The sequence below is a fragment of the Symphalangus syndactylus genome, chromosome 3 (genome assembly GCF_028878055.3).
Source record: "Symphalangus syndactylus isolate Jambi chromosome 3, NHGRI_mSymSyn1-v2.1_pri, whole genome shotgun sequence".
Taxonomy (NCBI): domain Eukaryota; kingdom Metazoa; phylum Chordata; class Mammalia; order Primates; family Hylobatidae; genus Symphalangus; species Symphalangus syndactylus.
The window spans coordinates 40,293,832-40,308,613 of NC_072425.2; the positions used below are offsets into that span (position 1 = coordinate 40,293,832).

Here is a 14,782-nt window from a genome sequence, read left to right on the forward strand (position 1 = left end):
TGCTGTGTAGAAGCTCTTTAGTTTAATGAGATCCCATTTGTCAATTTTGGCTTTTGTTGCCATTGCTTTTGGTGTTTTAGACATGAAGTCCTTGCCCACGCCTATGTCCTGAATGGTATTGCCTAGGTTTTCTTGTAGGATTTTAATGGTTTTAGGTCTAACATTTAAGTCTTTAATCCATCTTGAATTAATTTTTGTATAAGGTGTAAGGAAGGGATCCAGTTTCAGCTTTCTCCATATGGCTAGCCAGTTTTCCCAGCACCATTTATTAAATAGGGAATCCTTTCCCCATTTCTTGTTTTTGTCAGGTTTGTCAAAGATCAGATAGTTGTAGATATGCGGCATCATTTCTGAGGGCTCTGTTCTGTTCCATTGATCTATGTCTCTGTTGTGGTACCAGTACCATGCTGTTTTGGTTACTGTAGCCTTGTAGTATAGTTTGAAGTCAGGTAGCGAGATGCCTCCAGCTTTGTTCTTTTGGCTTAGGATTGACTTGGTGACGCGGGCTCTTTTTTGGTTCCATATGAACTTTAAAGTAGTTTTTTCCAATTCTGTGAAGAAAGTCATTGGTAGCTTGATGGGGATGGCATTGAATCTATAAATTACCTTGGGCAGTATGGCCATTTTCACGATATTGATTCTTCCAACCCATGAGCATGGAATGTTCTTCCATTTGTTTGTATCCTCTTTTATTTCATTGAGCAGTGGTTTGTAGTTCTCCTTGAAGAGGTCCTTCACATCCCTTTTAAGTTGGATTCCCAGGTATTTTATTCTCTTTGAAGCAATTTTGAATGGGAGTTCACTCATGATTTGGCTCTCTGTTTGTCTGTGATTGGTGTACAAGAATGCTTGTGATTTTTGTACATTGATTGTGTATCCTGAGACTTTGCTGAAGTTGCTAATCAGCTTAAGGAGATTTTGGGCTGAGACAATGGAGTTTTCTAGATATACAATCATGTCATCTGCAAACAGGGACAATTTGACTTCCTTTTTTCCTAATTGAATACCCTTTATTTCCTTCTCCTGCCTGATTGCTCTGACCAGAACTTCCAGCACTATGTTGAATAGGAGTGGTGAGAGAGGGCATCCCTGTCTTGTGCCAGTTTTCAAAGGGAATGCTTCCAGTTTTTGCCCATTCAGTATGATATTGGCTGTGGGTTTGTCATAGATAGCTCTTATTATTTTGAGATACATCCCATCAATACCTAATTTATTGAGAGTTTTTAGCATGAAGCGTTGTTGAATTTTGTCAAAGGCCTTTTCTGCATCTATTGAGATAATCATGTGGTTTTTGTCTTTGGTTCTGTTTATATGCTGGATTACATTTACTGATTTGCGTATGTTGAACCAGCCTTGCATCCCAAGGATGAAGCCCACTTGATCATGGTGTATAAGCTTTTTGATGTGCTGCTGGATTCGGTTTGCCAGTATTTTATTGAGGATTTTTGCATTAATGTTCATCAAGGATATTTGTCTGAAATTCTCTTTTTTGGTTATGTCTTTGCCAGGCTTTGGTATCAGGACGATCCTGGCTTCATAAAATGTGTTAGGGAGGATTCCCTCTTTTTTTATCGATTGGAATAGTTTCAGAAGGAATGGTACCAGTTCCTCCTTACTAATTTTATCATCACTATAATTCTCTGAGGGAAATGAAATCTTGAAAGATGAAATTTATATAAAATTAGAGTAAGTGTGAGTGAGCTGCTATTTAAATCTGAGTTTTCTGATTTTAAATCCCATATATTTTTTTTTAACTATACTTCATTGGGTGGGAATCAGACATCTTTTTAATAATGCTCTCCAGGTTATTCTAATGTGCACCTGAGGAAGAACATAACTGACTTAGTCAATGTGCTTCTCAAACTTTAGTATTCCCAGGAGTCACCTGGGGAATCTATGTAAAAGATTCTGATTCAGTGGGTCGGACCTGGGTTCTGAGATCTGCATTTATTAACATGTTCTCAGGTAATGTTGATGCTGCTCATCTACAGAACACATGTGAGTAGCAAGGTATCTCTGACCGTCTCTCTTTAATACTTTAGAGAGGACCATTGGTGCTTTAATTGTGTGTAGGGTAGTAAATAGATAGCTGATGTGAAACAATATTCTGGTGAGACTTGGAGATAAGACTTCTGTATAGATTATTGCAAATAATTTTGGGTTCTTGATATTTTAGAATTAAAAGCAACCAAATTGCACACAGGAGAGCCTGCCTTTTGTTTCTATACATATGAAAGTCATTTAATTCTACTTGTTAAATTTATTGTTAGGACCAATATTTTCCTGAAGAAGGAATTTTGAGTCAGCTCAAGCATCTGAGTTGTGAACCAAAGAACATAAAGAAAATAATTTTAATTTAAAAAAAATTAATGGATAACTCTCAGCGGGTTACCTTATTTGTAGTAAATGCATCACAGAATATCATTTTAAAAACAACTCTGCATCTTCATGGTATTCTACCTCAGCTGCAAAATATATCCCTAGACAAATAAATTAATTGACTCAATAGACAAGTATACTTAGTATTATAACTTAGTATTTTCAAACAATAGTTTTGGTTATGGTATAGGATTTGCCTTATAATAGTCATTTGCCAATAGGTTATGCTGCTCCTTAATTAAACAATGTTCAACATAGAAGAGAATTTCTAATACTATTGGCTTTGGAAAGGAGGACTGTCATTGAATTCAAGCTTTCCTCAACTGTGCATGCCTCCAAATAGAGCAGGAAAATGTGGATAGGCCAAGATATACTCCTATTTGGTACTATTTATGATTAGAATTTGATTGACTATAGGAGTACAATCTCAGTTGGACAGCAAAATTCTAATAGAGGCTTTGAACAAACATCAATAGTCTGGGGTTCATACTAAACCTGTTTCAGGGAAGGTATGAATTAAGTGGAAAGCCATTCCTTCTCTTTTAACTTCTCCAAAATGTTTATTCCTATTTCAAAGTTGCTTTAAGAAAATATTTATTTCATGCTGAGAATAAGGTAGTACATTTGGTACTCGAACATCCTCGAGACGGTTATTCCCAAAGAATTGTACTTGCAAACATTCCTATGGAATCCACCCATCTCTTTTGATCCGTTTTTTTAAAAAAGTATAATAGCGTAGAGGCCATTATTTGTATTTCCCTTGTAATGCTAGTGTCTTCTTTAAAAATCAGTTAACAGATTCCAAATGTTTGATCATTGATAAAGCACTGTGTTTTAATAGTTTGTGCTGGAGACTTCTGGCATTTATGTTTTTTTCTCTAAGGTGAAGTCTTATATTCTGTTTAGGTAAAGATATTGAAAATTTAAGACTATAAAGAGTCCCTAATAAATTATTTTTATAGGACTTGGAGGATTGGATAATTTTGTTATCATTTTTATACTTGTCTACTGTGATGAAGGGGAAATATAAAATCATCATAGTACATTTATTTAGTGGAATATTTGTAACTATTAAATAACATTTTGAAGAATTTGTGTTAATATAAAAACACTTATGTTAATATAGTTAAAAGAAAAACAAAAACAGTGTTTTGCATTGTTTACAAAACCAAAACCTAAAGCAAGAAAACTTATTTAGAATAAAGGCTGAAAAGAAATATCCAAAAGGCCAGGCACGGCAGCTTATGACTGTAATCCCAGCACTTTGGGAGGCTGAGGTGGGTGGATCACGAGGTCAAGAGTTTGAGACCAGCCTGGCCAATATGGTGAAACCCTTTCTCTACTAAAAATACAAAAATTAGCAGGGTGCGATGGCAGGTGCCTGTAATCCCAGCTACTTGGGAGGCTCAGGCAGGAGAATCACTTGAAACTGGAAGATGGAGGTTGCAGTGAGCTGAGATTGCACCACTGCACTCCAGCCTGGGCAACAGGAGCAAAACTCGGTCTCAAAAAAAAAAAAAAAAAGAAATATCCAAAAAATTTATCTTGGTGTCTTTTCTGAAATTTCTAAGTTTTTAAAATAAATATGGATACATATGGATAAAAGAAAAATGTAACTCCAAAAAGAATAAATGGAAGCAGGGGCGTAATTATATTAGAAAGATGACTCAGCAAAAACTGTCAAATCTGAATTTAAATGGGCAATTTCTTTAGGTATCTGGAGATCACACATAAAGGCTGAGTTGTACTGCATGTCCATTAGGATGTTTTTCACATCCCAAGTTATATCAGAAGAAACAACTGTACTTTTAAAAATTTTCTGATGGGGGAGTACTTTAATGGACCATTTAATTTTATATAAATATGACCTATGTCCCAGGTTTAATGAAATAGGTTAAAAAAACAGTAACTAAAACTTTGCCAAATAAAGTAAGTGAACAATCTCATTAGCTTGAAACTGTTCTGATATGACTGATTTGGAGGCTTTACTTAAGTAATGTTGGATATAGGATTTAGGGGTCCCTTGTAACTTGGCAAGAAAGAGGAGGGAAAAATGAGTAAAGAGCTTACCTTTTTATTTCTTAAAAAAAGTACATAGTTATGAAACAAAACAAAACAAAACACAGAAGTCCAAAACTGCTTTCTTCTTAGGAGGGAAGCTGTATTAGTCTGTTTTCATGCTGCTGATAAAGATACACCTGAGACTGTGAAGAAAAAGACGTTTAATTGGACTTACAGTTCTGCATGGCTGGGGAGGCCTCCGAATCATGGTGGGAGGCAAAAGGCACTTCTTACGTGGTGGCAGCAGGAGAAAATGAGGAAGAAGCAAAAAAGAAACCTCTGATAAACCCATCAGATCTCATGCGACTTACTATCATGAGACTAGCATAGGAAAGACTGGCCCCCATGATTCAATTACCTCCCCTGCGTCACTCCCACAACACATGCTGGGAGGTAGAATTCAAGCTGAGATTTGGGTGGGAACACAGCCAAACCATATAATTCCACTCCTGGCCCCTCCAAATCTCATGTCCTCACATTTCAAAACCAATCATGCCTTCCCAATGGTCCCCCAAAGTCTTAACTCATTTCAGCATTAATCCAAAAGTCCACAGTCCAAAGTTTCATCTGAGACAAGGCAAGTCCCTTTCATTCATGAGCCTGTAAAATCAAAAGCAAGCTAGTTACTTCCTAGATACAATGAGGATACAGACATTGGGTAAATACAACCGTTCCAAATTGGAGAAATTGGCCAAAACAAAGGGGTTATAGAGCCCATGCAAGTCCGAAATCCATCAGGGCAGTTAAATTTTAAAGCTCCGAAATGATCTCCTTTGACTCTGGTCTCATATCCAGGTCATGCTGATGCAAGAAGTGCATTCCCATGGTCTTGGGCAGCTCTGACCCTGTGGCTTTGCAGAGTACAGCCTCCTTCTCAGCTACTTTCACAGGCTGGTATTGAGTGTCTGTGGCTTTTCCAGGCAAATGGTGTAAGCTGTTGGTGGATCTACCATTCTGGGGTCTGGAGGGTGGTGGCCCTTCTCACAGCTCCACTAGGCAGTGCCCCAGTAGGGACCCTGTGTGGGGGTTCCAACCCCACTTTTCCCTTCTGCACTGCCCTAGCAGAGGTTCTCCATGAGCACCCCATCCCTGCAGCAAACTTCTGCCTGGGCATCCAGGTGTTTCCATACATCTTCTGAAATCTAGGCGGAGGTTTCCAAATCCCAATTCTCGACTTCTGTGCACTTGCAGGCTCAACACCATGTGGAAGATTCCAAGGCTTCAGGCTTACCCCCCTGTGAAGCCACGGCCCGAGCTCTACGTTGGCCCCTTTTAGCTACATCTGGAGCAGCTGGGACACAGGGCACCAAGTCCCTAGGCTGCACTCAGCAGGGGGTCCCTAGGCCAGCGAAACCATTTTCTCCTAGGCCTCCGGCCTGTGATGGAAGGAGCTGCAGTGAAGACCTCTGACGTGCCCTGGAGACAATTTCCCCATTATCTTAGGGATTAACATTTGGCTCCTGGTTACTTATGCAAATTTCTGTAGCCAGCTTGAATTTCTCCTCAGCAAATGGATTTTTCTTTTCTGTCACATTGTCAGGCTGCAAATTTTCCAAACTTTTGTGCTCTGCTTCCCTGATAAAACTGAATGCCTTTAATAGCACCCAAGTCACCTGTCGAATGCTTTGCTGCTTAGAAATTTCTTCAGCCAAATATCCAAAATCATCTCTCTCAAGTTCAAAGTTCCACAAATCTCTAGGGCAGGGGCAAATTGCCACCAGTCTGTTTGCTAAAACATGACAAGAGTCACCTTTGCTCCAGCTCCCAACAAATTTCTCATCTCCATCTGAGACCACCTCAGCCTGGACCTTATTATCCATATTGCTGTCAACATTTTGGGTAAAGCCATTCAACAAGTCTGTAGGAAGTTCTAAACTTCCCCACATTTTCCTGTCTTCTTCTGAGCCAAACTGTTCCATCTTCTGCCTGTTACCCAGTTCCAAAGTGGCTTCCACATTTTGGGGGATCTCTTCAGCAATGCCCACTCTACTGGTACCAATTTACTGTATTAGTCTGTTGTCCCCCTGCTGATAAAGACATACCTGAGACTGGGAAGAAAAAGAGTTTTAATTGGTCTTATGTTTCCACATGGCTGGGGTCTCAGAATCATGGTGGGAGGTGAAAGGGACTTCTTACTTGGTGGCGGCAAGAGAAAACGAGGAAGAAGCAAAAGCAGAAACCCCTGATAAACCCATCAGATCTCATGATACTTTTTCACTATCATGAGAATAGCAAGGGAAAGACCTGCCTCCGTGATTCAATTACCTCCAACTGGGTCCTTCCCACAACACATGGGAATTCTAGGAGATACAATTCAAGTTGAGATTTCAGTGGGGACACAGCCAAACCATATCAGAAGCTTAGCCACATGGTGACAGATCAGAACTTAACAAGATGGCCAGGAAGCAATTCCTTGTGATCTGGGATGGTTTCGCATCACCTCCTCCCACTGTAAATTAGATAAGATTTTTATGCCAATAAATCTAGGGAATAGTATTATCTGTTTAGGTGAATTTTTGGGAAATGCTTACAGTATGGAGTGAGATGAAGTTACAAATTAGCTTCTGGAGTAACAATAAAAAAGCTAAATAGCTTCTACATTTCTATCGTATGATTTAAACATTTCTGAATTTGTTGTGAATTTCAAAATGCCACCCACATTTCCAATAACATCTAAATTCCAATTTCAGAGCAAAATACAATTATTTCTAGATTAGTTGTACATTAAAACTTGTTTTTTCTTTTTTTTTATTGTACTTTAAGTTCTAGAGTACATGTGCACAACGTGCAGGTTTGTTACATGTGTATACATGCGCCATGTTGGTGTGCTGCATCCATTAACTCATCATTTACATCAGATATATCTCCTAATGCTATCCCTCCCCCCTCCCCCTACCCCACGACAGGCCCCGGTGTGTGATGTTCCCCTTCCTGTGTCCAAGTGTTCTCATTGTTCACTTTCCACCTATGAGTGAGAACATGCGATGTTTGGTTTTTTGTCCTTGCAATAGTTTGCCGAGAATGATGGTTTCCAGCTTCATCCATGTCCCTACAAAGGACATGAACTCATCCTTTTTTATGGCTGCATAGTATTCCATGGTATATATGTGCCACATTTTCTTTCTTTTTTTTTTTTTTTGTTTTCTTGAGATGAAGTCTCACTCTGTCGCCCAGGCTGGAGTGCAGTGGTGCAATCTCGGCTTACTGCAAGCTCCACCTCCCAGGTTCACGCCATTCTCCTGCCTCAGCCTCTCCATGTAGCTGGGACTACAGGCGCCCGCCACCACGCCCGGCCAATTTTTTTTGTATTTTTAGTAGAGATGGGGTTTCACCATGGTCTCGATCTCCTGACCTCGTGATCCACCCGCCTCGGCCTCCCAAAGTGCTGGGATTACAAGCGTGAGCCACCGCGCCCGGCCGTGCCACATTTTCTTAACCCAGTCTATCACTGATGGACATTTGGGTTGGTTCCCAGTCTTTGCTATTGTGAATAGTGCTGCAATAAACATATGTGTGCATGTGTCTTTATAGCAGCGTGATTTATAATCCTTTGGGTATATACCCAGTAATTGGATGGCTGGGTCAAATGGTATTTCTAGTTCTAGATCCTTGAGGAGTCACCACACTGTCTTCCACAATGGTTGAACTAGTTTACAGTCCCACCAACAGTGTAAAAGTGTTCCTATTTCTCCACATCTTCTCCAGTGCCTGTTGTTTCCTGACTTTTTAATGATTGCCATTCTAACTGGTGTGAGATGGTATCTCATTGTGGTTTTGATTTGCATTTCTCTGATGGCCAGTGATGATGAGCATTTTTTCATGTGTCTGTTGGCAGCATAAATGTCTTCTTTTGAGAAGTGTCTGTTCATATCCTTTGCCCACTTTTTGATGGGGTTAATTTAACAAAAACAAATTAAATGACATAATATGAAACCCTTATAATGATGCCTGGAAATTTGTATTCTATTATTATTATTGTTAATAATGAAGACTTAATGTAGCCTGAGCTCTTTCTACTGTACTACATACAAGATGACATGATAGGATGAACAACGGTCTGGACCAAGTGATTAGAATATATTTGGAGAAAGGATCTCAGCAATATATAGTAATAGATTGAAAATGGGATAAGACATATCTTCAAGACTTCTGATTGGTTATGTAAATTACAATAAAGAGTCTCATATAATTAAGTCTTTAGGGCATTATTCTTGAAATTTCTAAAAGTTTTGAATATCTTTGCCTGAAGCCATTTAAAGTTATCACTTAGAAATTAGCAGAAGTCCCTGAGAGCAAGAAATATTTAACTCGCCTCCCTGAGCCCAAGGAAGATTCTTTAGAGAATTTCCTGGGCCTTCTCAATGGGACAATGTTTCCACCTGGGCTTCAAGGGCAAATGAAATGTGCCATATTCACAAATTGAACTGCCCAATGTTTTCTTCTCCTCTTACTTTTGAACTAGCAGAACCAAATTACCTTTCCTTTGTAAATATATCTGATGTAATGTATGCTGTTTTGAAACAATTTAGAAATAACACCTTTGTTATCAATGTTTTACAGATAATATACCCTGTGTCATCATGGCTTCCAAACAGTAATGCCTTCTTCAGAAATTCATCAGCTTCACAGAAAATTTTGTTGAACAGCCTAAAAATAGAAGATCAAGGCAAAACAATCAGCTGTGTATTGCAACCTAGGAAGTGAGCTGACCTTCCAATTTCAGGTAATTGCTGAAGCCATACTACTAACACAAATCGAAGGCGGGGGGAGGTGGTTAGCCTTATGAAATGAATTGAAATAAGCCATGTCTTTTGAAAATGTAGTATTTCTTATTAGAGAAAGTGTACAATCCAAGAGGATTGTTTCAGATATAGTTAGAAAATTGAAAAAAAGAAAAAATATTATCAAAAGACTGCTTGCATATCCAAAGTAATTTGAGCATTCAAAACAGACGATATTTAGGTTTATAGTTGTTTTCATGAACAGTCCTTCTACAGAATAGGATTATAATTTCTGACTGGGAATAAAGATTCATTGGTGAAAATACAGTTTTGTGGTCCTCACTTTATTACAAGCACACGTATATGCATCTAAAAGTATCATCTCTCTTCTGTTGCTCAATAAGCTGCCAATCTGTACTCTTGGTCCAGAATGCAAAGCAGTCTGTTACCACCAAAGTTCTGATTCTGTGGTCATTTAAATCACAGCACCAATTCAGTTTGATTTTGTTCAGTTTAGCAAATGTTCGTCCAATACTAATCATGAGTAGACAATGTTCTAGCATGGTCCCTGTCCCAGAACCTCTAACTAGGCATACTATTTGAAACACAAACGCTTTATTACTTATTCTTGAATATATCTTTGAATTTGTGAAAATGCAAATAAAGAGGAGCAATGAGTCTTTAGTTAATAGGAAGAATTTTGGCTTCTTATGCTTACATGAGTATTTTGGAGATGTTTGAATATTTTTAATTTTTTTGTTGCTGGTAATACATTTGTATAGTGACTTTAGATGTAACATTTGTGAGATATACACACACATTTAGATTTTAGATGAATGAACTGAAATAGCCTCTATTTAAAAATGTCACCCTATACGTTCCTTGTTTTAAACTGCAATCGACTTTTGTTATAATGGTATAACACTGTTCACTGCAAAGTGAGTAGACTTTGGTATAATGCGCATCCGTCTTGTATCATGAATGTGATAAAAAATAGGTTGACTTAGATGAAAGGAGACTTGATATATGAGAAAGTGTGATTGATGAAATTCCAAAGATACTTGTGCAGCGGTTGATACTGGGGACAGAGATATAAAAGAACTTGAGAGAAGAACAAGTCAGTAGAATATAAGAAGAAACAAAAATAGTGCTTACTACATGCTATGTACTTTACATGCATTGCCTATTTATTCTCCCGAGAACCCCATTATAAGCCTATTAAGACCCCCATGTTATAGATGAAGATAGTGAGATTCAGAGAATTTATAAATTGCCCATGGTCACAGCTAGTAACTGGCCAAGATAGGACTTAAGCATATGTTCTCTCTATTAGACAAAGTGGACTTGACACAATAATAGCTGCATCATGGCAGTGGTTAGAAGAATGTTTCTTACCATGAAATTGCTTCTCAGTCATAATTTAACAGGGATTTGGAATTGAGGTGGCATTATTTATAACATAGCATTAAAAAAGTGAATCTAGGATTTAGATTAAAAAGGATGTATTTCTAGGTTATAAAAGAATCCCAAAGTGTAAAAACTGGAGTCGATGGAAATAAGGGCAAAATAGACTGAAAGGAGAAATACCCTTATAGTGGCCAAAGGCAGATGTGGTTAGTCAGAAGCTGGTTGAAATAAGTTCAAACAACTCAATTTAGACCTTAAACTTGTGCCAAGTTTTGTGAATAAAGAAAAATGGCCTATGTGTTAAGCGCCTGGTTTGTTTTCAGAAATTGCTTTTGTTTTGTGAACTAAGTGGAGGATTTTCATCAATGGACAATGATACTACTGGAAATTTGTCTGTGTAGAGGGGTAGTGGGGTTGGGAGAAATGATTGTTCCTGAGGAAAATTTAAAAGAGATTACCTGAGACTTTCTGAGGCAAGCTTAAGCAAAATCCACCATTCCCAATTCCCAGGGAATGGCTATTTTCCAGTGGATATTTTCCTGCAGTTCTCACCTAAAGTGAGATGTGCCGTTAGAACACGTATCTTTAGTCATAGTCTTTCTTTGCATCATGTTCAATTGGACTTAGGCAGTAACCAATTAAAATGGCAACTAAAAGGTGTTTGCATTAGAGAATGAGAAGACAAACCAGCTACTGGGAGACAATATATGCAAATCACATGATAAATAACTCATATCCAAAATATATAAAGAACTCTCAAAACTCAACAAGAAAAAAAACCTCAATTAAAAATGAGCAATAGAACCAGCATGGTGGTGCATGCCTGTAGTTCTGTGTTCTGGTTAAATTGGTAGTTGCATGAATCTGTAGTCCCAGATACTCAGAGGCTGAGGTGGGAGAATGGCTTGAGGCCAGGAGTTTGAGGACAGCCTGGGAAAAATAGCGAGACCCTCATTTGTTAACAAAAAAAGGGGGCAAAAGATACTTTAGTAAAGAATGGAAAAACATCATCAGTCATCAAGGAAATGTAAAATAAAATCATAATTAAATATGACTATTAGAATGGATATATCTATTAGAATGGATAAAAAATTACTGACAATATTAAATGATGTGATAGGAAGCAAGTGGAACTCTCATACATTGTTGGTTGAAATGCAAAACTGGTACAGCCACTCTGGAAAACTGTTTGGCAGCTTCTTATACATTTAAACATGCTTATTGTCTCATTCCCGGATATTCTAAAAAAATGAAAGCTTATTATGGTCATACAAAAATTGGGGCAGAAATATTTGTAGTAGCTCTATTCATAATTGCCTCAAACTGGAAACAATCCAAATGTCCTGCAAAAGGTGAACGGATAGGCAAAATACAGTGATCTACTCAATAGGATACTATTTAGGAATAATAACTTGAATGGATCTCAGAGACTTTATCTAAGTGAAAGAAGCCCAACTCCTGTGGCTCATAAGATTCTATTTATATGACATTATGGTAAACGTAGAACTATAGGGATAGAAATATCAGTGGTTGCCAGGATGTATAGGTAGGTGACTATAGGTATAGAGGTGACTAAGAAAAGAATATCACAAAGAAGTGTTTTGGGGTAATAGAAGAGTTCTGTGTTCTGGTTATGGCTGTGGTTATATGAATCTATACATGTTTTAAAATTCATAGAACCATACACTAAAAGATAAAAAGTCAATTTATGGTATGACATCTAACTGTATGATAATTGTAAAAAACAACAAAAAAATTCCACCTCTAACCAAAGAAAAAGGCGTTTGCACTTTAACACGAAGATTTTGTATTATTGGGCTTCACATGAATTGGTCGTGTTCTCTGGATAATCAGGAACGCAGTAATCACTGGTTGGGTTAATTTCCGATGATCCTCCCTCCAGATTGACACACTTCTTTCAGTGTTGGAATACATATGGGTTATTGTTGAGTTCTCCTGACCTGGGAGTGAGGTTTTAAAGTAAATTACCAAATCTCTTATGCAATACACTCTGTATTGCTTTTATAATTCATTAAAAAACCTCAGGCAAGTATGGGCCACAAACAGGTAGTCTTGGAGCCTAGGCTGTGCTACATATTAGTTATATGACTTTAGGCTGAACTCTCTCACTTTAGGTTTTCTTATCTTTCAAATGATAATGTGGAGTTTAAATTAAGTAATGTGAAAAACAAAATCACAAAGTTCCTGGCCAAGAATGAGTGATCAATATCATAAGCCTTCCCCTCATATTTCTCTTCCTTTCTTTGTTAATTCTTTTCATTCCCTTTCCCTATATTCCTTCCTCCTCTTCCCTATTTTCTCGTTCTTCAATACTTTTATTGGGTTCGTGGCAAATTTTTATATTGTACATTGGGATACTTGGATTTACCACGTAAATAAATTATATAAATTTTTTTGACTTCTTACAGGTAAAAGAAAGACATTTAAATGGCATGGGAAAACCAAACCCTTCTGGTGGAATTTTTTCTGAAGGGACTTTCTGGTCACCCAAGGCTTGAGTTACTCTTTTTTGTGCTAATCTTCATAATGTATGTGGTCATCCTTCTGGGGAATGGTACTCTCATTTTAATCAGCATCTTGGACTCTCACCTTCACACCCCTATGTACTTCTTTCTGGGGAACCTCTCCTTCTTGGACATCTGCTACACCACCACCTCTATTCCCTCCACGCTGGTGAGCTTCCTTTCAGAAAGAAAGACCATTTCCTTTTCTGGCTGTGCAGTGCAGGTGTTCCTTGGCTTGGCCATGGGAACAGCAGAGTGTGTGCTCCTGGGCATGATGGCCTGTGACCGCTATGGCTATCTGCAACCCTCTGAGATATCCCATTATCATGAGCAAGGATGCCTATGTACCCATGGCTGTTGGGTCCTGGTTTGCAGGGATTGTCAACTCTGCAGTACAAACTACATTTGTAGTACAATTGCCTTTCTGCAGCAATAATGTCATCAATCATTTCTCCTGTGAAATTCTAGCTGTCATGAAGATGGCCTGTGCTGACATCTCAGGCAATGAGTTCCTCATGCTTGTGGCCACAATATTGTTCACATTGATGCCACTGCTCTTGATAGTTATCTCTTACTCATTAATCATTTCCAGCATCCTCAAGATTCACTCCTCTGAGGGGAGAAGCAAAGCTTTCTCTACTTGCTCATCCCATCTGACTGTGGTCATAATATTCTATGGGACCATCCTCTTCATGTACATGAAGCCCAAGTCTAAAGAGACACTTAATTCAGATGACCTGGATGCTACCGACAAAATTATATCCATGTTCTATGGGGCGATGACTCCCATGATGAATCCTTTAATCTACAGTCTTAGAAACAAGGATGTGAAAGAGGCAGTAAAACACCTACTGAACAGAAGGTTCTTTAGCAAGTGAGTGCAAAATGTACTGGAGTGTGAACACACTTGATATTGTTGAAACCTCAGAATTATGTTAGAATTTTGGATACTTTTACTGTTTTTCTGCATTTTCATATATTATGTTAAAATAATGAGATACAGCATTTCAAAATTATTGCATGTTCACTGTAGAGAATTTGTAAGATACAGGGCAGTAGGATGAAGAAGACAGAGGGGTTACCTATTACTCTAATAGTGGGAAATGGCTACTTTTCAACATTTTGAACAGTACCTTTCATATTATGATTTTTTTATTTTTGCTGTATTGGAATTGGGTGCGATGTGCCTTTTTATGTTCACTTTTCTACATAACGTTATTTCATAGGCAACATTTCATTGAATCTTTCAAAATAAATAAAGCCCTCTGTTGTAGAAAAAGCAAAACAGAAAAACCCAATATACTGCACTCACATTTTCCAGTGGCAAGCCTTGTGTTATAGTTTCACATTAATCTCCAGATCCTGTTGAGTCATTAAATACTATTTTCTTGTTCTGTATTTAAATTTTTTTGTGAAGGTGAGTATTTGGGACTATCAAGGGGGTGTAGATAAATAGAGTTTAAAAGCAGGGACTATGCAATCAATCGGGATATCCTGCTATATGGTCTTTCTTTGCTTTAACTTGTATGTTGGCTTTAGCATAAAGAACATTTTGCAAAATTAAAAATAGGTTTGAAAATCAGTCTGCTGGTCCAGATAATAATGTGGACTAGTTTTGGGTTGAATGGAGTGTCCTATCAATGCCCATTTAGAAGATGCCAGATTTCTTTGCTATCCCAAGGGAATTCC

The 14,782-nt window shown here is 38.0% G+C and overlaps 1 protein-coding gene across 1 annotated transcript in view; it reads left to right on the forward strand.

The window, feature by feature from the left end:
- Window positions 1-14,219, forward strand: part of LOC129479077 (olfactory receptor 13C9) — an 85,159-nt gene extending 70,940 nt beyond the window's left edge. Inside the window, 3 exon segments of the mRNA XM_055271626.2 lie at window positions 9,001-9,163; window positions 12,998-13,384; window positions 13,386-14,219. Of these exon segments, the coding sequence (XP_055127601.1) occupies window positions 13,017-13,384; window positions 13,386-13,971 (954 nt within the window). The 5' untranslated portion in view covers window positions 9,001-9,163; window positions 12,998-13,016 and the 3' untranslated portion in view covers window positions 13,972-14,219.
- Window positions 14,220-14,782: the final 563 nt, after the last annotated feature.